We start from the raw sequence: 24,184 nt of genomic DNA, 5'->3' as shown, positions 1-24,184 counted from the left end.
CTATCTCTCTATCTATCTATCTATCTATCTATCTATCTATCTATCTATCTATCTATCTATCTATCTATCTATCTATCTATCTATCTATCTATCTATCTATCTATCTATCTATCTGTCTATCTATCTATCTATCTATCTGTTTTTTCCCCTCTGTATCTATCTATCATTTATATTTTTTATTTTTCACATTCATTAATAACTCATTCTAATTATTAGAATTCATTCTTAATTCTAAAACCATATGCTAACGTTAGGGGGATGTTTGGTATTTGCTGGGGAGTTTTTCTTAAGAATAAATCTGTTTACAAAATAACACATTGTCTGTCTTGAATGCTTTTAAATATGATTCCCAGAAAATGTGATTGTCAGTTTTGAATGTGTGAAGCTTGTAGGAGGGGAAATGACAGAGACACACATCCTCTGACCTGTGACATTAGTTGAGACATTCATGATTTCTGGGAATCAATCAACAGGAAAGAGTGGCCTTGGCATCCCAGAGCACAGTATGATCTAAATTTGGGTAAAGACACAGATCTCTGTCAGCACAGCATTTAGTGAGTTACATAAAAGTGACTTATGATGAAGGTTTTATATGATGACAGTTAAATGACTTTAGTTGTCTTGCTTGCATATTGCATGCTGTGATCACTAAAAACAACAGATGGTCAGCATTAGAGCAAAGAGAAATGACAAAATGAATAAAAAATCTCTATCAAACGCAGATGAAATGCAGCTGGTTTAGACTACGAGACTCTGAATACTGGAGTAATGATATCCTGTTTGTAAAAGAGGGAAATCATGGAATCATTTAAGGTGTGGTAGGTGAGAATGGGTGAAGGGCAGGGCAAAAATAATGGATAACTATGGATGTTTTGACATGGTAAACAGTACTGCAAGAATTATGTAAGAGGCCATTTAGAATAGCTCTCTCCAATGTAACTGGCAACAACTATGCTATTTTAGAGGAAAAGGAAGCATCACATATTTCAGTGGCATCCTATTTCCTCCGTCTTACTCTTATTTTTTTTGTGTGAAAATTTACATGCAGTATTTCTCAAGTCTCTGCAGTATTTTTGCCAAAGGTTTTAGTTTTTCTTGTGACATGTAAATCTGAAAAATAAACCCCATACATCTTTCCCCATTGCCTTAAAATGTGGCCATGGTATTGCTTGATTTGCTTGAGAGATTGAAACATATCTGTTTTGGGTCTGTACTATTTATTATTATTATTAAATATGTATTAATTTATTTGCATGCAGCAGATTATGTTTTAGTCTGATTAAATAGATGGTTGTTGATATCAATAAATGAAACTGCACCACCTGCTGGGCGCATTATGTTATGTTAAATCAGACTTTAGTAACTATTTAAAAATAAAAAAGAATAACAGGTATATAGTGGAGATCAAGCTTAGAGAACAACCTACAATTTCCTTAATTCCAGGTCTCTATGGAAGAGACTGGAAGAAGAATGGACCAAGATCACACCAGCGCAGAAACTAGTGTTGTCCTGCGGCCGCAGATGTGCTGAAGTCATTCAAAGCAGGGGCTTCTAAAAGTCCTACTAATTTCTGACAGCTGTAACCCTCCAAAAGTGTTGTTGTAATCATGTTTCCTGCTAGAGTGGTTACTGTTCTCTAATTATGATCACTGTGTTTTCCACTAAATAAAGGGTTTTGTTGAAATGCCTTTTACGTAATGTAATTTTTAAACTAATTTGTTACTCTCTTATAATATATTTAAAAAATCATCAACACAAATTCAATCTATTTTACCAGTTTAGAACTAAAAATGAACTAAACTAGCTTAAATCAAAAACGTATCAAATTTGATTCTGTATTAAATTCTACATCACTAAACAGCCTGATTTACATCTTTCTCTGTTTGTATCTCGTCTCTGTTTATGAATATCGCCTCTCTTTCTCCTGTATTTTATTCTCTATTTATTCAGTGAAATAGTCATGGAACAATCAATGGAACAATTTTTTTTAATATCCGGTGTCACATCCGGACGTTTGGCCCTACGTATTTTCTTACGTTCGGTGTCGTAAAAGACATAATTTCCGTTGAGGCAGAGTCATCCAGATACGTAAAACCTATTCGTGGATCGCAAGCCCACACGCACAACGTGCATGATACGCCATTCCGCTGAGCACAAACCTAGCACACAACTACATTTACTGGCGAGGAACTGCTTTTAATAGAGTAAGTTACATTGTTCTCTGCGAGCACGTGGAGCGTTTTATTTGCCTATATTAAAATAAGTATAACTTTTTTTCTTGGTATTGGTCGTTTGCGGAAACAGTTTGCTTGTTGTGTAGTATGTAACGTTAGTAAGCTAAGCTAACATGCTAATTACTGCTTTATTGAAACCGAAAAAAAACTGTTACATATCCATATCTTGGATATATTTTAGCTTGACCTGCACAATAAGTAAAATTGTACCTGTTAAATAAGGTTTATACGGTGTCTTTAATTAATAAACAGTGGCTTGCTAGTTTCGGTAACTTTACGATAGGAAAACAATTCAGGCGCGATAGCCACGTTAGTCGGCGAAGTTCATTGTTGTGTTTTAGATATTGTATTTATTTATAACTATTTGCACAAATATTTGTATTCTAATTCGGATTTCCTTTCATTACCAACAAATTAGATTTTTGTTTAGTCCTCCCTTAGTCTTCCACGTTGTTGCAATTCATAGTGGAGTGTTCTTTTCTATTGTCATCTTCAACGTGTTTCAGTACTCATGCTTTGCAGTTTGATCTCATGTTTTGTGCTTTACTGGTTTCCTTGCAGTACACGCTGCCATGGCAGCTGCATTCCCCTACAGAGGTGTACCTGGAACAATGCCTCCAGGTGTTCCTCCACCTCCTCCTGCTGTTGCTCCAGTACCAGATTACATGACTGAGGAGAAACTGCAAGAGAAAGGTGCGCTCACATGGCTCGATCACATTCACTGTTTTTGCTTTGTGTACTCTGAGTGTTTAGTGACATGATTTGCTTTTGTTTGGGTAACCTTGCTGTTGCAGCTCGGAAATGGCAGCAGCTTCAGGCCAAACGCTACTCAGAGAAGAGGAAATTTGGCTTTGTGGATGCTCAGAAAGAGGACATGCCACCTGAGCATGTGCGCAAAATCATCAGGGATCATGGTGACATGACAAACAGGAAATTTCGTCATGACAAGAGGGTCTACCTTGGGTAAGAACATTTGTGTTATTGACTAGGTAACTGATATTTATGTATGTTCATTATTAATGGTATATGTTGCTTTTTGTCTGAAGGGCCCTGAAATATATGCCCCATGCAGTGCTCAAACTGCTGGAGAACATGCCCATGCCCTGGGAGCAAATCAGAGATGTTCCTGTGCTCTACCACATCACAGGCGCCATTTCCTTTGTAAATGAAATCCCATGGGTGATTGAGCCGGTGTACATTGCTCAGTGGGGGTAGGTGATGGTGTTCAATGGCATGACTTCCAGAGCAGAGACTGAAACTTAGGGCTGCGCATTTTGTGTAAAATTGTAATTTTTTCTGATGCTGTTTTGAAAGCTCCATATTTGTTTTTGTTTTTTTGCAGAAAAATTATATATCTGTATGGCTGTAATTACAGAAAACTTTTTTTTTCCCAGCACGATGTGGATCATGATGCGTCGTGAGAAGCGAGACAGGCGGCACTTCAAGCGCATGCGTTTCCCCCCATTTGATGATGAAGAGCCTCCGTTGGACTATGCGGACAACATCCTGGATGTTGAGCCTCTTGAGGCGATCCAGATGGAGCTGGACCCTGAGGAGGACTCCTCTGTTGCAGAATGGCTTTATGAGCATAAACCTCTGAAAGATACCACAAAGTGAGTGTCGGTGACAGTTGTTCAAAAGTATGGTTTCTCGTTTTTGTCCAGATCTCGTCTTTTGTTCATGATTTTATTTTTTTCCTTCCACAGATATGTGAATGGGACCACATACAGACGCTGGCAATTCACATTACCAATGATGTCCACTCTGTATCGATTGGCTAATCAGTTGCTGACAGACTTGGTGGATGGAAACTACTTCTACTTGTTTGACTTGAAGGCTTTCTTCACCTCTAAAGCATTGAACATGGCCATTCCGGGGGGACCCAAATTTGAGCCACTTGTCAGAGACATTAACCTCCAGTACGTACCATGTTCTGTAGCATAATTGACCATTACTTTTTATTTTCTCCAGAAGTCTGACTTGGTTTGTTTTCAGGGATGAAGACTGGAATGAATTCAATGACATCAACAAGATCATCATCAGACAACCAATCAGGACAGAATACAAAATTGCATTCCCTTACTTATACAACAACCTGCCACATCATGTGCACCTCACCTGGTATGAAACTTCATCATGCCTACAGTTTTATCGTTCTATACAAATTCCTGTTGTGCTGAACCAATGGTATGTGATTGTCCATGCAGGTACCACACACCAAACGTGGTGTTCATCAAGACTGAGGATCCTGATTTGCCCGCCTTCTACTTTGACCCTCTGATCAACCCCATCTCCCATAGGCACTCTGTCAAGGTCAGAAGTTTTATTAAACTTTGTTTCTAAATGTTCTGATTTATTCTCACATTAATTCCAAGCTTCTGTTTTCTCCATAGAGCCAAGAGCCACTGCCAGATGATGATGAGGAGTTTGAACTGCCTGAGTATGTAGAGCCATTACTGAAAGAGACGCCTCTCTACACTGACAACACAGCTAATGGAATTGCGCTGTTGTGGGCGCCTCGTCCATTTAATCTCCGCTCTGGAAGAACCAGACGGGCCATCGATGTGCCTCTTATCAAAAACTGGTTCGTATTGAACACTATACTATATTTGAAGGCTTAAAGGGGCCGTTCTCGAACACATTTTTACATTCCACTGCTTTTGCGTTTATCCATGTAAACATGCACTGGAAAGACGTCTTGAACCATTGCGCTCACATCTTGCATTTTTTTGTAGCATCTTACACACAACTTGGCATTCTAATAACGTGGCACTCAAGTTCAAAGTTCAACTTAAAAAAAAATGCGTCTCTAGGCCCCCCCCCCCCCCTTCATTTCACTGCCCTTCATCTCACATTTCTAAACACAATGTTCTGTGTGAATGGTCCCTAACCCATTTAGGGTTTAAGTATTAAGAGACCATACAAGAAGATTATAATTTCTGAATAGACACTTTTGTTTGTTCAAACACCTTCAGGTATCGTGAGCACTGTCCTGCAGGCCAGCCTGTGAAGGTGCGTGTGTCTTACCAGAAGCTCCTGAAGTACTACGTGCTGAATGCGCTAAAACACAGACCACCTAAGGCACAGAAAAAGAGGTGAGAATGCTATTCCAGAGCTTGTTCCATTGAAAAATGTTGACTCATTTAATGATGATTCCTTTTATCTTCCTTAGATACCTGTTCCGCTCTTTCAAAGCCACCAAATTCTTCCAGTCAACAAAGCTGGATTGGGTAGAAGTCGGTCTCCAGGTGTGCCGGCAGGGCTACAACATGCTGAACCTGCTGATTCACAGAAAGAACCTCAACTACCTTCACTTGGACTACAACTTCAACTTGAAGCCTGTGAAAACCCTCACCACAAAGGAACGTAAGAAATCCAGATTCGGGAACGCGTTCCACTTGTGCCGTGAGGTTCTGCGTTTGAGCAAGCTTGTGGTGGACAGTCATGTGCAGTACAGGCTTGGAAATGTTGACGCTTTCCAGGTATGATATAAAATAATGAATGCTGTTTCTGTGTAGCTAATTGTTGTCATTGTTTCATTGTTCTGTTACTAAAGCCTTTTGTCTACCTTGTAGCTGGCAGATGGACTGCAGTACATCTTCGCCCATGTCGGTCAATTGACTGGCATGTACCGCTACAAGTACAAGCTCATGAGGCAGATTAGAATGTGCAAAGACCTGAAGCATCTCATCTACTACCGCTTCAACACAGTGAGTAACACTCAATCCAACCAAATGCTCCCATTTTGTAGAGTACATATTTTTTCTGTGATTGTGTTCAAATTGGTGCTATGCCTTACATCTGAAGTGACCTGTTTTTATAGGGTCCAGTTGGAAAAGGTCCGGGCTGTGGGTTCTGGGCTTCAGGATGGAGAGTCTGGCTGTTCTTCATGAGAGGCATCACACCTCTTCTGGAGCGGTGGCTTGGGAATCTTCTGGCCAGGCAGTTTGAGGGTAAAATGAGCTTTTGTTCATATGCAAAAAGCACGTAGAAGATGTAGTAACATTTTAAAGGATAACAAGTACTAATTCATAGTGTGATGCTATTTAGGTCGACACTCCAAGGGTGTTGCAAAGACTGTGACCAAACAGCGTGTGGAATCTCACTTCGATCTGGAGCTTAGAGCTGCTGTGATGCATGACATTCTGGATATGATGCCTGAGGGTATCAAGCAGAACAAGGCCAGAACCATCTTGCAGCATCTCAGTGAGTCATGGAGATGCTGGAAGGCCAACATCCCTTGGAAGGTAAATTTTTGTTCTAAGTTTTTTGCTGCCCATCAATGGTATGTGATTACGTTTGGAAGTTTATCATTAAGGGAATTTCATTATTTTTTTCAGGTTCCTGGGCTTCCAACACCCATTGAGAACATGATTCTTCGCTACGTGAAGGCCAAAGCTGACTGGTGGACCAACACAGCCCACTATAACCGTGAAAGAATCAGAAGAGGAGCCACTGTGGATAAGACTGTGTGCAAGAAGAACCTGGGACGTCTCACTCGACTCTATCTAAAGGCGGAGCAGGAGAGACAGCACAATTACCTGAAGGTACATTTCTTGGGTAACAAAATATCTTTGAACAGGCCGCTGTTACTGATAAAGAACACATTAAAGGGAGATGTGTTTATATGTTATAGGATGGACCTTACATCACAGCTGAGGAGGCCGTGGCCATCTACACCACCACAGTGCACTGGCTGGAGAGTCGTCGTTTCTCTCCGATCCCCTTCCCTCCTCTCTCTTACAAACATGACACTAAGCTGCTCATCCTGGCTTTGGAGAGACTCAAGGAGGCTTACAGGTCAGGCCAGTCCCATAAAAGCAAGCTGATTGAATGCACTGGTTTTGTTTAGATGTTTGCATCTTTTCTGACTTTTTTTCCTTTATCTAGTGTGAAGTCAAGGCTGAACCAGTCACAGCGTGAGGAGTTAGGTCTGATTGAGCAGGCCTATGACAACCCTCATGAGGCTCTGTCAAGGATCAAACGTCACCTCCTCACTCAGAGAGCCTTCAAAGAGGTTAGTGCACATTCATTTCAGCACACTTTATATAACCACAAGAGTTGTCTTAGCCCATTACTGGTCCTAGCTTGCATCTAAATTGGTCCTTTTTCTCTCTAGGTGGGCATTGAATTCATGGACCTTTACAGTCACTTGGTGCCGGTTTATGATGTTGAACCCCTGGAAAAGATCACTGATGCATACCTGGATCAGTACCTCTGGTATGAGGCAGACAAGCGCAGACTTTTTCCACCCTGGATCAAACCAGCTGACACAGAGCCACCTCCACTGCTGGTGTACAAATGGTGCCAAGGTGAGAGAGATGAATTATTATTATTATTTTTTTGATGGCTGATATCTTTGGAAGCAGGGTGACCAATACAAAGCTGAAATGCAGACATGCTTTATTAAAGTATTACAGTGTTGGTCTTTATTCATTTCAGCACACTTTATATAACCACAAGAGTTGTCTTAGCCCATTACTGGTCCTAGCTTGCATCTAAATTGGTCCTTTTTCTCTCTAGGTGGGCATTGAATTCATGGACCTTTACAGTCACTTGGTGCCGGTTTATGATGTTGAACCCCTGGAAAAGATCACTGATGCATACCTGGATCAGTACCTCTGGTATGAGGCAGACAAGCGCAGACTTTTTCCACCCTGGATCAAACCAGCTGACACAGAGCCACCTCCACTGCTGGTGTACAAATGGTGCCAAGGTGAGAGAGATGAATTATTATTATTTTTTTTTTGATGGCTGATATCTTTGGAAGCAGGGTGACCAATACAAAGCTGAAATGCAGACATGCTTTATTAAAGTATTAATATTAGTATAATATTAAAGACAGTGTTGGTCTTTATATTACTAACAGTAGAAATTACTAACAGTAGAAATACAAATAACTTACAAATGAAAAATAAAACTTTTTTTAAAGGGGTCATCGGATGCCCATTTTCCACAAGTTGATATGATTCTTTAGGGTCTTAATGAAAAGTCTATAACATACTTTGGTTAAAATATCTCAATGGTAGTGTAAAAAACAAAATTTTTACCTTGTCAAAATCAGCTCTGCAGAAATCAACCCGTTTTTTGCATGTTGCTTTAAATGCTAATGAGCTCTGCTCACCCCGCCCCTCTCTTCTGTGGGGTGACCATAGACTGTATAAAAACATGGACGTAGTGTCCGTGACGTCACCCGTAGGTTTCTGAAGAGCAGTTTTGAAGCTCAAAGTGGGCGGAGCCAGCCGTCGCCATCCTGGCAGCGCGCGTCACTCCCAGATAATCGAAAATGGGCAAAGAGGTAGGAGCTGGTTGCTGAAACCACGCCCACCTAGCTCGACGCCAGTGACAGCAGTGGCAATCCACCTGTCACTCAAGTGGCCACACCCTTAATTATGCAGAACTTTAAGGCTTAATATAATTTAAACGGATTAGTTATAAAAAAATTCACCCCCCTCACATTTGTCATGAAGGGCAAAATTAGCTATATAGACCAAAATAATTTTTTGTACCATGCTGTAAACTTTTTTTTTTCTGCTGTAAAGTTGGGCATTTTAACATGGGGAGTCTATGGGACTGACTCCCTTTTGGAGCCAGCCTCTAGCAGCCAGTCGATGAATTGCAGTTTTAGTCACTTCCGTGTTGGCTTCACGAGAGAGACCGGAAGGTTGCCGCTTGGGGGTAATGAGCGGTGCTCTGAGAGACTGTTTACTTTAGCCAAGAAACTTGCTATCTAGCACGTTATTAGGAATAGCGATCGCAAAGATTCATTAAAAAAACCTTAAACTCACTTCTGCTGTAAGTGAAGCTGGATCACGAATGATTCGTGCAAACATTTAGGCAGATTGTGGATGCATTCCCTTCACAAACAAAAGTAATCTACTGCGTCTTCAGCGGCTCAGATGTCGGTAGTAAATGACGACTGCTATGTTCATTATTACATCCAACAACAAAACGCCTAAATTGCTATGGAGCCATTCTTGTCTACATCTGCTCCGGCAGTGAAACAATGGCTGTCGGACTGTTACAGCTCACTCAGGGCAGGTCTAAGGTAAGACGGCCGTGTCAATCAACTATCGTGGGAGTGGCCTTCGTCCGTGTGACGTCACACAGACAAGCTGAGAACGGCCTGATTTGAAAAAGGGGATATTATTTTTAGGGATTAAATAAAAACCACTGGGTGGATTTTTATCATTATAGGGTAGATAGTGAGTCATGGAGATGCTGGAAGGCCAACATCCCTTGGAAGGTAAATTTTTGTTCTAAGTTTTTTGCTGCCCATCAATGGTATGTGATTACGTTTGGAAGTTTATCATTAAGGGAATTTCATTATTTTTTTCAGGTTCCTGGGCTTCCAACACCCATTGAGAACATGATTCTTCGCTACGTGAAGGCCAAAGCTGACTGGTGGACCAACACAGCCCACTATAACCGTGAAAGAATCAGAAGAGGAGCCACTGTGGATAAGACTGTGTGCAAGAAGAACCTGGGACGTCTCACTCGACTCTATCTAAAGGCGGAGCAGGAGAGACAGCACAATTACCTGAAGGTACATTTCTTGGGTAACAAAATATCTTTGAACAGGCCGCTGTTACTGATAAAGAACACATTAAAGGGAGATGGGTTTATATGTTATAGGATGGACCTTACATCACAGCTGAGGAGGCCGTGGCCATCTACACCACCACAGTGCACTGGCTGGAGAGTCGTCGTTTCTCTCCGATCCCCTTCCCTCCTCTCTCTTACAAACATGACACTAAGCTGCTCATCCTGGCTTTGGAGAGACTCAAGGAGGCTTACAGGTCAGGCCAGTCCCATAAAAGCAAGCTGATTGAATGCACTGGTTTTGTTTAGATGTTTGCATCTTTTCTGACTTTTTTTCCTTTATCTAGTGTGAAGTCAAGGCTGAACCAGTCACAGCGTGAGGAGTTAGGTCTGATTGAGCAGGCCTATGACAACCCTCATGAGGCTCTGTCAAGGATCAAACGTCACCTCCTCACTCAGAGAGCCTTCAAAGAGGTTAGTGCACATTCATTTCAGCACACTTTATATAACCACAAGAGTTGTCTTAGCCCATTACTGGTCCTAGCTTGCATCTAAATTGGTCCTTTTTCTCTCTAGGTGGGCATTGAATTCATGGACCTTTACAGTCACTTGGTGCCGGTTTATGATGTTGAACCCCTGGAAAAGATCACTGATGCATACCTGGATCAGTACCTCTGGTATGAGGCAGACAAGCGCAGACTTTTTCCACCCTGGATCAAACCAGCTGACACAGAGCCACCTCCACTGCTGGTGTACAAATGGTGCCAAGGTGAGAGAGATGAATTATTATTATTATTTTTTTGATGGCTGATATCTTTGGAAGCAGGGTGACCAATACAAAGCTGAAATGCAGACATGCTTTATTAAAGTATTACAGTGTTGGTCTTTATATTACTAACAGTAGAAATACAAATAACTTACAAATGAAAAATAAAACTTTTTTTAAAGGGGTCATCGGATGCCCATTTTCCACAAGTTGATATGATTCTTTAGGGTCTTAATGAAAAGTCTATAACATACTTTGGTTAAAATATCTCAATGGTAGTGTAAAAAACAAAATTTTTACCTTGTCAAAATCAGCTCTGCAGAAATCAACCCGTTTTTTGCATGTTGCTTTAAATGCTAATGAGCTCTGCTCACCCCGCCCCTCTCTTCTGTGGGGTGACCATAGACTGTATAAAAACATGGACGTAGTGTCCGTGACGTCACCCGTAGGTTTCTGAAGAGCAGTTTTGAAGCTCAAAGTGGGCGGAGCCAGCCGTCGCCATCCTGGCAGCGCGCGTCACTCCCAGATAATCGAAAATGGGCAAAGAGGTAGGAGCTGGTTGCTGAAACCACGCCCACCTAGCTCGACGCCAGTGACAGCAGTGGCAATCCACCTGTCACTCAAGTGGCCACACCCTTAATTATGCAGAACTTTAAGGCTTAATATAATTTAAACGGATTAGTTATAAAAAAATTCACCCCCCTCACATTTGTCATGAAGGGCAAAATTAGCTATATAGACCAAAATAATTTTTTGTACCATGCTGTAAACTTTTTTTTTTCTGCTGTAAAGTTGGGCATTTTAACATGGGGAGTCTATGGGACTGACTCCCTTTTGGAGCCAGCCTCTAGCAGCCAGTCGATGAATTGCAGTTTTAGTCACTTCCGTGTTGGCTTCACGAGAGAGACCGGAAGGTTGCCGCTTGGGGGTAATGAGCGGTGCTCTGAGAGACTGTTTACTTTAGCCAAGAAACTTGCTATCTAGCACGTTATTAGGAATAGCGATCGCAAAGATTCATTAAAAAAACCTTAAACTCACTTCTGCTGTAAGTGAAGCTGGATCACGAATGATTCGTGCAAACATTTAGGCAGATTGTGGATGCATTCCCTTCACAAACAAAAGTAATCTACTGCGTCTTCAGCGGCTCAGATGTCGGTAGTAAATGACGACTGCTATGTTCATTATTACATCCAACAACAAAACGCCTAAATTGCTATGGAGCCATTCTTGTCTACATCTGCTCCGGCAGTGAAACAATGGCTGTCGGACTGTTACAGCTCACTCAGGGCAGGTCTAAGGTAAGACGGCCGTGTCAATCAACTATCGTGGGAGTGGCCTTCGTCCGTGTGACGTCACACAGACAAGCTGAGAACGGCCTGATTTGAAAAAGGGGATATTATTTTTAGGGATTAAATAAAAACCACTGGGTGGATTTTTATCATTATAGGGTAGATGTGTTCACGCTGCCAACACACATTTATGTTCAAACAACATGTAAAAGTGAATTTAGCATCCGATGACCCCTTTAACATTTCAGCTTAATAATAAATGTGCATCCATGGTGAGGCACTGGCATTCTCAGGGCTTTTAGAATGGAAGTTTCATCACAATAAAGGTCCTGCTTTCGACATTAATTGGACAAACCAAAACTTAGTTGCTGATGGCAATTATAAAAAGGGAAAAATCATTGACCACTAAAGTGTCTTGTCAAAATATCAAACTCTTGTAATGTTATTCTAGAGGTCTTGACATAATACCTTGGATAAATATGGGTTGGTTAAAAGATGAGTACAATTTCATTGTTTAATATTTGTAATTATGTCTGCTAGGAATCAACAACCTGCAGGATGTGTGGGAGACGGCAGAGGGCGAATGCAATGTCATGCTGGAGTCTCGCTATGAGAAGATGTACGAGAAGATTGACTTGACGCTGCTGAACAGGCTTCTGCGTCTCATTGTTGATCACAACATTGCCGATTACATGACGGCCAAAAACAACGTTGTCATTAACTATAAGGTCTGTTTATTGAATACATAATAGTCTGAAAACTTCATATTTCTCTTAATGCTTTTGAGAAGTTATATTAGAAATTTCCTTTTACTGCTCTGTTTGATTTTAGATACCTGTATTCTTTCTTAACAGGACATGAACCACACAAATTCGTACGGTATTATCCGCGGCCTGCAGTTTGCCTCTTTCATCGTGCATTACTATGGTTTGGTGATGGACCTGCTGGTGCTGGGTCTACACAGAGCCAGTGAGATGGCTGGACCTCCTCAGATGCCCAATGACTTTCTCAGCTTCCAGGACACGGTCACTGAGAGTGCCCATCCTATACGCCTTTACTGCAGATACATAGACCGCATTCACATCTTCTTCAGGTTAGTAATGCAGATGAAAGAAGTGTCCCATCTCCTGTTGTGCAATATTGAGATTTTTTCCAAAAGTTGCTGTTTTATGAACTTGTGATTTTGCTGTGTGTAGGTTCTCTGCTGATGAGGCGAGAGATCTGATCCAGAGGTACTTGACCGAACACCCAGACCCCAACAATGAGAACATTGTGGGCTACAACAATAAGAAATGCTGGCCAAGAGATGCTAGGATGAGACTGATGAAACATGATGTGAACTTGTAAGTGCTCTAGACTTTTGTCCTTCTGAACCCCTTATTAAATAATAGAAAAATGCACATGGTATGATTCATTTCTTTATCACACAAGGGGCCGTGCTGTGTTCTGGGACATCAAGAATCGCCTGCCTCGTTCTGTGACCACAATTCAGTGGGAGAACAGCTTTGTGTCTGTGTACAGCAAGGACAACCCCAACTTACTCTTCAACATGTGTGGCTTTGAGTGTCGCATCCTTCCCAAGTGCCGCACTAGTTATGAGGAGTTTACGCACAAAGATGGTGTGTGGAATTTGCAGAATGAGGTAAGTAGAATTGCAAACTATCGATTAAATGTAACTGTTGGCATGTCAAAAAGGATGGTGGATAATAGTGTTAATTTTTAGGTAACAAAGGAAAGGACCGCACAGTGTTTCCTGCGTGTAGATGATGAGTCAATGCAGAGGTTCCACAACAGAGTGCGACAGATTCTGATGGCTTCTGGGTCCACCACCTTCACGAAGGTATGCGCCCTGAACCTTAACATTGAAACACCCATAGCAAACTTGTATTTCCCGTTTTACACATGGTTTTACATAATGTTGCTCTTCTCAGATTGTGAACAAGTGGAACACTGCTCTGATTGGTCTGATGACATACTTCCGTGAAGCCGTGGTCAACACCCAAGAGCTTTTGGACCTGCTGGTGAAGTGTGAGAATAAGATCCAAACCCGTATCAAGATTGGGTTGAACTCCAAAATGCCTAGTCGTTTCCCTCCTGTGGTGTTTTACACCCCTAAGGAGTTGGGTGGACTGGGAATGCTTTCCATGGGACACGTACTGATTCCACAGTCTGACCTTAGGTAAGTCATTTGCAGTTTTAATTACGGTTTCTTTTATTAGCATTAGGCCAGTAGCGATAATTAAATAACTGTCTAATCGCGATTATTTGATCTAACTGCGGTTGTCTGAAACAATTGATTATTGTGCTTTTTATACGAGACGGGGGAGTCATACACCAAAAGAAACAGAAGAGCACCAGTTTGCTTTTCATGCACTGTATAGCTTATACAAGGCTCCAGACTCATTCTTCCCACTGGTCGCTCTTTTGCAACTACCTTTCTCAGCTGGTCGCTCGGACACATGATTTGGTCGCAATTTTTTTTTTTTTGCTGTACAACATGGGATTATTTCAGTGCATGCTGATGAACTTTTATCATAGTTTATAGTTATATGGAAATGAAAGTGGTTAACATTCAACCCGTTCTTTATCATCAGTAGTAGGGCTGCACGATAAATCGCATGCGATATTTAATGCGCGTCTTATCAGTAAAGCCGGTTCTGTAATCAGCGGTAAATCTCCGTCACCTGCGGGCTGTCACATGGAGTTGCGCAAAACCACGTCCATATTTGTGTGATTGTTTTTGCACTGCTCGTCAGTGAACAACGGCTCTGTGTAGTTAATGCTGCTCAATGTGGAAGCCCGCACGTGATGGAGATTTACTGCTCATTACAGAACCGGCTTTGACAAGATGCGCGTTAAATATCGCATGCGATTTATCGTGCAGCCCTAATCAGTAGTATTATTTGTGATTTAAATTGTGAATGGGAGTTTCTTTCTCTTTTGCTGTGTGAAGCCGCGGGCTTAGGATGCTTTCACTTTCGAATTCGCGATCTTGTTGTCACTGTTTTGCTTGCATACATCTACACACCTTTCATTTTTTTAAGACTAAAACAAAAGTTGTATTCATTGTTATTCTTAATTAAAAAGCACAACAACAATAAATCGGTAAGAACGAATAAGATGTGGCATGGCACACACCACATGCTGTATTATATACTGACTAATAAATTACAGAACGTTTAGCAAACACTGAGGAATCAAATAAATAAACAAATAAAAGAGAGCCTCCATAGCATAATGTGAGGTAAAAGGCAAAGATAAGTTTTTAAAAAATGAAAACAAAAAGAAAAGTAAAACTAACCTGACAGTGCTTGCATGTTTTTTTTCCCCCACAACAATACCAGCATGTTCACCTTCTCTGGTTTAAGAAGCGGTCTTTAACTTGACTTTCGCTTGAAAACCATCCATCGTTTCCGCACAGTGTTTCCTGCGTGTAGATGATGAGTCCATGCAGAGGTTCCACAACAGAGTGCGACAGATTCTGATGGCTTCTGGGTCCACCACCTTCACGAAGGTATGCGCCCTGAACCTTAACATTGAAACACCCATAGCAAACTTGTATTTCCCGTTTTACACATGGTTTTACATAATGTTGCTCTTCTCAGATTGTGAACAAGTGGAACACTGCTCTGATTGGTCTGATGACATACTTCCGTGAAGCCGTGGTCAACACCCAAGAGCTTTTGGACCTGCTGGTGAAGTGTGAGAATAAGATCCAAACCCGTATCAAGATTGGGTTGAACTCCAAAATGCCTAGTCGTTTCCCTCCTGTGGTGTTTTACACCCCTAAGGAGTTGGGTGGACTGGGAATGCTTTCCATGGGACACGTACTGATTCCACAGTCTGACCTTAGGTAAGTCATTTGCAGTTTTAATTACGGTTTCTTTTATTAGCATTAGGCCAGTAGCGATAATTAAATAACTGTCTAATCGCGATTATTTGATCTAACTGCGGTTGTCTGAAACAATTGATTATTGTGCTTTTTATACGAGACGGGGGAGTCATACACCAAAAGAAACAGAAGAGCACCAGTTTGCTTTTCATGCACTGTATAGCTTATACAAGGCTCCAGACTCATTCTTCCCACTGGTCGCTCTTTTGCAACTACCTTTCTCAGCTGGTCGCTCGGACACATGATTTGGTCGCAATTTTGCTGTACTGCTGTACAACATGGGATTATTTCAGTGCATGCTGATGAACTTTTATCATAGTTTATAGTTATATGGAAAGTTAACATTCTAACATTCAACCCGTTCTTTATCATCAGTAGTAGGGCTGCACGATAAATCGCATGCGATATTTAATGCGCGTCTTATCAGTAAAGCCGGTTCTGTAATCAGCGGTAAATCTCCGTCACCTGCGGGCTGTCACATGGAGTTGCGCAAAACCACGTCCATATTTGTGTGATTGTTTTTGCACTGCTCGTCAGTGAACAACGGCTCTGTGTAGTTAATGCTGCTCAATGTGGAAGCCCGCACGTGATGGAGATTTACTGCTCATTACAGAACCGGCTTTGACAAGATGCGCGTTAAATATCGCATGCGATTTATCGTGCAGCCCTAATCAGTAGTATTATTTGTGATTTAAATTGTGAATGGGAGTTTCTTTCTCTTTTGCTGTGTGAAGCCGCGGGCTTAGGATGCTTTCACTTTCGAATTCGCGATCTTGTTGTCACTGTTTTGCTTGCATACATCTACACACCTTTCATTTTTTTAAGACTAAAACAAAAGTTGTATTCATTGTTATTCTTAATTAAAAAGCACAACAACAATAAATCGGTAAGAACGAATAAGATGTGGCATGGCACACACCACATGCTGTATTATATACTGACTAATAAATTACAGAACGTTTAGCAAACACTGAGGAATCAAATAAATAAACAAATAAAAGAGAGCCTCCATAGCATAATGTGAGGTAAAAGGCAAAGATAAGTTTTTAAAAAATGAAAACAAAAAGAAAAGTAAAACTAACCTGACAGTGCTTGCATGTTTTTTTTCCCCCACAACAATACCAGCATGTTCACCTTCTCTGGTTTAAGAAGCGGTCTTTAACTTGACTTTCGCTTGAAAACCATCCATCGTTTCCTCTGTCATTTTTGCTGCGCTCACCTTCGTGCTCATGCTGATGCGGCGAGTATACTCTCGAAGCGCTGTTTCGTTTGCCATTTGATGTTTCTCATATGTAACAGAAATTGCAGCGCTTATGAGTTGACCAATGCAGTGGTCGCGCCAGTGCGACCACACACACAATTTAGTCGCACAGACAGAAAAAATGGTGGCAGTCTGGAGCCCAGCTATATCATCTGAAGCATTCCATATCTTAATGTGAGGGACAGAATTTAGGTTTACAGAAACTCATCTTCCTTCTGCTGCAGCTGTCAGTCATTCTCCACTCAGCATTCAAACAGCACGTCGCGTTCAGTTATGACAGTCAGCACGGTAAAACTCTCTCTCCAAGATGATATATTCCCATTATAATACTTTAAGTTTAAGGAAGGAAGGAATTATCACAAACAGAAAAATTATTAGAAGCCTTTTTCTCATGATTTCTATCCATGAATGTATTTTGCAAGAATACAAATAGTTAACAGAATAAACATGTTTAAATTGTATAATGTGCACCAAAGATTTTTTGTTTGAAGATTTTTACAGTCAGCTAGTTTAATTTCATAGCTTGTATATTTTTATTCAAATGTAGTTTTTCTCTGTAATAAGGAAGTGAGTATTTAGTGGATTGCGTTTAACAAAGGGTTTAAAAGTGACCATTAGTTCCTCAAACACAGTATTGATATTCTGTAGTGTAGAAAAAAAATAGCGCTGGTGTTGGATCGGTATTGGCCAATTCTTAGAATTTGGAATGCTTTATGTAATCTTACACTGCAAAATAATAACTCGAAAAGATTAAAAGATAACATCATAATTATTTACTGAACCCTTAAATTAATCAATTATATAATGAAAGCCTTAAAAACAGACAATCACAATAACCGTGCCAAATTTCATAATCGTGACAGCCCTAATTAGCATCTTCATGGAAATTAATATACATCCATGGATGCAGGTGATTGATTTAAAGTTCTGCTGTGTTTGCTCAGGTGGTCCAAACAGACCGATGTGGGCATCACTCATTTCCGTTCCGGTATGAGTCATGAGGAGGATCAGCTGATTCCTAATCTGTACCGCTACATCCAGCCATGGGAGAGCGAGTTCATTGACTCCCAGAGGGTTTGGGCCGAATATGCTCTCAAACGACAGGAGGCCATTGCTCAGAACAGGTACTGTCCTCTTAACCAAACCCAATTCTTTATTATGTTGATGGGTTCATTGTTATTAATATGAGTTTGATACTCTTCAGACGTTTGACACTGGAAGATCTGGAGGACTCCTGGGACAGAGGTATTCCACGTATTAACACACTCTTCCAGAAGGACAGACACACTCTGGCTTATGACAAGGGTTGGAGAGTCAGAACAGACTTCAAGCAGTACCAGGTAAAAGTCTTTCCTTCTGGTGAACATGACTTGCATGTTGAAAGCTGTGCCAGTCATCAGATTTATTTTGTTTTGTTTTTTAAATAAAGGCTTTTGATTGTGTTTTCAGGTGTTGAAGCAAAATCCATTCTGGTGGACTCACCAAAGGCATGATGGGAAATTGTGGAATTTAAACAACTACCGTACCGACATGATCCAGGCTCTTGGAGGAGTGGAAGGCATTCTTGAACACACGCTCTTCAAGGGAACCTACTTCCCCACCTGGGAGGGTCTCTTCTGGTAAGACCTTTTTTGTTGTCACACATTCAGTATAGTTAACACTATTTTTGACAATGTTTTTAAGACTCATTCGCTCAACATTTTTATCTCTTATAGGGAAAAGGCCAGTGGTTTCGAAGAGTCCATGAAATGGAAGAAACTCACCAATGCTCAGAGATCTGGTCTGAACCAGATTCCTAATCGACGATTCACCTTGTGGTGGTCTCCTACAATCAACAGAGCCAATGTATGTCTATGGAAAGCCATTGCATTTAGACAGCATTTCCCCACCATTCTTTTTCTTGAGAATCACTCATTCTCTTGATGTTCTTGTAGGTATACGTGGGTTTCCAGGTGCAGTTGGACCTCACTGGAATCTTCATGCATGGTAAAATCCCAACTCTCAAGATCTCTCTGATCCAGATCTTCAGAGCTCACTTGTGGCAGAAGATTCATGAGAGCGTCGTCATGGATCTCTGTCAGGTAAAGAGATGTGCTTCCTATAAATGGGTCAGGATATTATGCGGTGAATATTACTCATTATGTAACAGGAATGTTCTATACAATCTGTTTGTGTGGTTTCATACTTTAGACTGAAATGTTGCTAACAATTGGCTTATTCAGAAGGATGCCATCAGTAAACTTTTGTTTGCCCTGTGTAGGTGTTTGACCAGGAGCTGGATGCTTTGGAGATTGAGACAGTCCAGAAAGAGACAATCCATCCCAGGAAGTCTTACAAGATGAATTCCTCCTGTGCTGACATTCTGTTGTTTGCCTCCTACAAGTGGAACGTCTCTCGTCCCTCGCTTCTAGCAGACTCCAAGTATGTGTGATTGAAATGAATGAATCCATTGACATCTAAAAAATCAGGAGGAAAAATTTAAACGTTTCACACAATACTCGCATGTAAAAACCACATTAAAGCCATAGTCATGTTGTATGGTATGGTAAATGTCTGATTCGTTCTATAGGGATGTTATGGACAGCACCACCACGCAGAAGTACTGGATTGACATTCAGCTCAGATGGGGTGACTACGACTCTCATGACATTGAGCGATATGCCAGGGCCAAGTTCTTGGATTACACCACTGACAACATGAGTATTTACCCATCACCCACTGGAGTGCTGATTGCCATTGATCTGGCATACAACCTTCACAGGTCAGTATATTATAGCATATTGTGTAGGTGATTTAAATCACAAAGTCGAGTACAAGTTTGTTACACATCCCAAAAACAGCGACAGAGCATCAAATATTTATGATTTGCTTGTTTCTCTCTCTACAGTGCTTATGGTAACTGGTTCCCTGGAGGTAAGCCCCTGATCCAGCAGGCCATGGCGAAGATAATGAAGGCCAACCCAGCACTGTATGTGCTGAGAGAGCGAATCCGCAAGGGTCTGCAACTCTACTCTTCAGAGCCCACTGAGCCTTACCTGTCTTCCCAGAACTACGGAGAGCTGTTCTCCAACCAGATCATCTGGTTTGTGGATGACACCAATGTGTATAGAGTCACCATCCACAAGGCAAGTGAATTTAACATCATGAAGATGTCCCTTTTGGTGTTTATATTGTTTTCTTTTCTTATATTGTTTTCTATAGATTGTGTGCCAAATATTTTAATCTTTCATTTCCCATTTTAGACCTTTGAAGGAAACTTGACCACAAAACCAATCAACGGAGCCATTTTCATTTTCAACCCCAGAACTGGACAGCTTTTCCTAAAGATCATTCACACATCTGTATGGGCAGGACAAAAGCGTCTTGGGCAGGTAAGTCTGTCACTCTGTGCTCTGTATTTTGTCTCCATAAGGTTACTGTGGTCTGCACAAAGCAGTCCCTCGTGGCTCTGTTTGCTTGGTTATACATTTTGCATGTGTTTTTGTAGCTAGCTAAGTGGAAAACTGCTGAAGAAGTGGCTGCCCTGATCCGATCGCTGCCTGTTGAAGAGCAGCCCAAGCAGATTATTGTGACCAGGAAGGGCATGTTGGATCCTCTTGAGGTTAGAACCACCCATTAAAACTGTTAAAGGCAAAGTAGCTGTTTTATAGCACTGGTAAGTTATTGGAGATGTTAACTTTTAAGCTAACAGCTGTCTGTTTTCCTCAGGTGCACTTGCTGGACTTCCCCAACATTGTAATCAAGGGCTCTGAGCTCCAGCTACCCTTCCAGGCCTGTCTGAAAGTGGAGAAGTTTGGAGACCTCATTCTGAAGGCCACAGAGCCTCAAATGGTCCTATTCAATCTGTATGACGATTGGCTGAAGACCATCTCCTCTTACACTGTAAATCCTGCTCTTATATTATAATTTTGACCTAACTGAAATCATGAGTAGCTTCTTAGGGTTACACTGGTCATTACTACGATGTCTAAAACTAGTATGTTTTTGTTACCTAGGCATTCTCTCGTTTGATCTTAATCCTGAGAGCACTTCATGTGAACAATGACCGTGCCAAAGTTATCCTGAAGCCTGACAAGACCACGATCACCGAGCCCCACCACATCTGGCCCACTCTGACCGATGAGGAGTGGATCAAAGTGGAGGTGCAGCTCAAAGATCTCATCTTGGCTGACTATGGCAAGAAGAACAAGTGAGTACTAGATAATGAATGCTGACTGGAAAATGCATATGGATGTGAAATGGTCCACTTTTCAGATATTAATTTTGTTAACTTCTCCACAGTGTGAATGTGGCATCTTTGACCCAGTCTGAAATCAGGGACATCATCCTGGGTATGGAGATCTCTGCTCCATCCCAGCAGAGACAGCAGATCGCTGAGATTGAGAAGCAGACCAAAGAGCAGTCTCAGCTAACAGCCACACAAACTCGCACTGTCAACAAACACGGAGATGAGATTATCACCTCCACCACCAGCAACTACGAGACGCAGACCTTCTCTTCCAAAACCGAATGGAGAGTTAGGTGTGGAAAGTTTTCTATGTCACTCTTGTCTTTATAGTTGTTAAAACACAGCTAGACTTAGTTTTTAAACGGTTTCCTGATCTCACAGGGCGATCTCTGCTGCCAACTTGCACTTACGTACTAACCACATCTACGTGTCATCGGATGACATCAAAGAAACTGGCTACACTTACATCCTGCCCAAGAACGTTCTGAAGAAGTTCATTTGCATCTCAGATCTGCGTGCTCAGGTTAGATTGACCGATTGTACTTTTTAACATGTTTCCCTTGTGAATCTTCTTCCTTTGCTTCGTTTAGTAGTATTCTAAACCTGAATTTAGTTTGCATCTCTAATGTTTTCCTGTAGATTGCAGGTTACCTGTATGGAACCAGTCCTCCAGATAACCCTCAGGTAAAGGAAATCCGCTGCATTGTGATGGTGCCACAGTGGGGTACACATCAGACCGTTCACCTGCCCAACCAGCTGCCACAACATGAGTACTTGAAGGTCAGCATTTTACACACATGCATATGACTATAGTTTGGTGTTATCAGCAAACTATGTCTTCCCAGCCGTATCAAACCATTTGAATGCCTCTTGAATTTCATAGGAAATGGAGCCTCTTGGATGGATCCATACACAGCCCAATGAATCGCCCCAGCTCTCTCCTCAGGATGTAACCACCCATGCAAAGGTCATGGCTGACAACCCATCCTGGGATGGCGAGAAGACTATCATTATTACTTGCAGGTACAGTTTTAGCACACTAATGCACTGTGGCTGCACTTTTAACGTCCCTGAGTATAATGATTGGCCAGTGTCATGTATTCAATGTGGCATTTGTGGGTTTTAAACATTTGGTTTTCATTATCTAGTTTCACCCCTGGTTCCTGCACGCTGACGGCCTACAAGCTGACTCCCAGTGGATATGAGTGGGGTCGACAAAATACAGATAAGGGAAATAACCCCAAAGGTTACTTGCCCTCTCACTACGAAAGAGTCCAAATGCTTTTGTCTGACCGTTTCCTTGGCTTCTTCATGGTGCCTGGCCAAGTCTCCTGGAACTACAACTTCATGGGTGAGCATAGCCTTAAGATGATAAATTAAGTGATTTTTTTTTACATTTTGTAGGTTGCAGATACAGCATTCTGCTCTTCTAACCTCTCCCTTTTCATTTTAGGTGTTCGCCATGATCCCAACATGAAGTATGACCTACAGTTGTCCAACCCAAAAGAGTTCTACCATGAAGTTCACAGGCCATCTCACTTCCTCAACTTCGCTTCTCTGCAGGAGGGTGAAATCTACAATGCTGACCGTGAAGATATGTATGCATAATAGTACAAAGTGACTATATAAAGTAAGGCTTTATATAGGCCAACAGGCTAAAGCAGTGTTTTTGTAATGTTTTGTCACCTAGACTCACTCTATACTGTTTGCAGTATTGTAAATGCTTAGAAACTCAAAACATGTCATCTGTTTATTGCTTTATCATAATTGCCTGGCATTGAGTTAATTATGAACATTGCTGAAAGCACATTTTGTGCTTGCTTTCTGAATGAATTCTCATCTGAAAATATCTATACCCTTTTTCGTAATTGTTTGTAGTACATTGTTTTTTTTTTTATAAATCCAGAATAATTTGTCTGTACCCTGTAGCTATGTTGTGCATCTGTTATGTACACTGGGTTTAAATAAAGATCACCGCTTTTATAATAATTTGAGCTTGATCTCGTCACTTTTGTTGGTTTCATGGCTTAAAATCGTCAGTGTCCACTGAAGGAACATTAGCTGTTCTATCTAAAGAGCAAGGGCACTGTATGCCTTCATTGCAAACCAATCTGCATGCATATGTTACAGTCCACTGAGCAGCCCTGAACATATGATATGGCAAGTTGTTTTAACATTTATTCCTTAAAGATATTTTATCTATTTGGATAAGTCAATACAATGGCAGTACATTGTGACTAATGCTTAAAGATGCACAAAGACGGTGTTAGCAAAAATAATTTTTGGTTTTGGCAAAAAAAAAAGTAAATTTGCACCTGCCTTTGCTTTTCTGTGTGTTTGTAGCTTAAAAGTGTTTTGAGATCCATAAATGCAGTGCCACTGATGTCAGAGAACAAAGTGCATATTCTTAATTGCCATTATCTAGCAGCTCTCGGTTTCTGTTGGATTATCTGAAAGGAATTTTGCTTCTTTTTTCACATGACTTGAATTTGCTAACATGCACAGCTGTGAATTCATAGTAAAATTGCTTAAATGTTTACTGTAGTTTCTAGTATGCATTTCAGGTTTCCTAGAAGCAGTTTCATAGACTCTAATAGCTATTTAGACAGTAGCCAATGTTTACAAATTCTTGCTAGTAACTGGTTTTTATTTTTTTTTATATCTCGGTAGTAAAGATTTTTATTTTAACACTAAAGTAGTTCTGATTAGTAGTCTTAAATTTTCATTACATATGACATTACAAAAATCACTTGTACCTGAGCTAAAGAAATATTAGTAGTAATAACAGGGATCTAGTGTCACAAAGAGATACTAGTTGCTATTGGAACTACTAGTATTTAATGAACCGACTAAACTTAGTAGTAATTTAAAAATAAGTACTAGTAACATACAGTGGTGTGAAAAAGTGTTGGCCCCCTTCCTGATTTCTTATTTTTTTGCATGTTTGTCGCACTTCAATGTTTCAGATCATC

The 24,184-nt window shown here is 41.0% G+C and overlaps 1 protein-coding gene across 3 annotated transcripts; it reads left to right on the top strand.

The window, feature by feature from the left end:
* Window positions 1-2,083: 2,083 nt before the first annotated feature.
* On the top strand, window positions 2,084-23,175 carry LOC107589708 (pre-mRNA-processing-splicing factor 8-like). 3 transcript variants are annotated; one of them, XM_016278204.1, is made up of 43 exons: window positions 2,084-2,186; window positions 2,796-2,927; window positions 3,029-3,197; window positions 3,281-3,445; window positions 3,629-3,847; window positions 3,941-4,153; window positions 4,230-4,355; window positions 4,442-4,547; window positions 4,628-4,818; window positions 5,210-5,329; window positions 5,407-5,716; window positions 5,810-5,944; window positions 6,058-6,187; window positions 6,285-6,481; window positions 6,575-6,781; window positions 6,871-7,034; window positions 7,125-7,251; window positions 7,354-7,546; window positions 12,372-12,559; window positions 12,686-12,924; window positions 13,028-13,174; window positions 13,263-13,473; window positions 13,555-13,613; window positions 15,288-15,345; window positions 15,437-15,684; window positions 17,929-18,108; window positions 18,189-18,324; window positions 18,434-18,603; window positions 18,700-18,829; window positions 18,919-19,065; window positions 19,245-19,405; window positions 19,554-19,745; window positions 19,872-20,109; window positions 20,227-20,355; window positions 20,472-20,585; window positions 20,693-20,866; window positions 20,980-21,173; window positions 21,266-21,505; window positions 21,594-21,735; window positions 21,852-21,992; window positions 22,096-22,235; window positions 22,361-22,563; window positions 22,666-23,175. In XM_016278204.1, exons 1-43 carry the CDS (start codon window positions 2,132-2,134, stop codon window positions 22,818-22,820), a joined length of 7,095 nt encoding a protein of 2,364 aa, XP_016133690.1. In that variant the 5' UTR covers window positions 2,084-2,131; the 3' UTR covers window positions 22,821-23,175. The 3 variants fall into 3 exon arrangements, with proteins under 3 accessions (XP_016133690.1, XP_016133692.1, XP_016133691.1); XM_016278205.1 differs by having other exon boundaries at window positions 2,106-2,204; XM_016278206.1 differs by lacking the exons at window positions 15,288-15,345; window positions 15,437-15,684 and adding an exon at window positions 13,763-14,010 and having other exon boundaries at window positions 13,555-13,671.
* Window positions 23,176-24,184: the final 1,009 nt, after the last annotated feature.

This window comes from Sinocyclocheilus grahami, unplaced genomic scaffold, assembly GCF_001515645.1.
Source record: "Sinocyclocheilus grahami isolate Dianchi unplaced genomic scaffold, SAMN03320097.WGS_v1.1 scaffold119.1, whole genome shotgun sequence".
NCBI lineage: Eukaryota > Metazoa > Chordata > Actinopteri > Cypriniformes > Cyprinidae > Sinocyclocheilus > Sinocyclocheilus grahami.
Note: the sequence above shows the minus strand (reverse complement) of the source record. Positions and strands in the feature narration are given on the sequence as shown.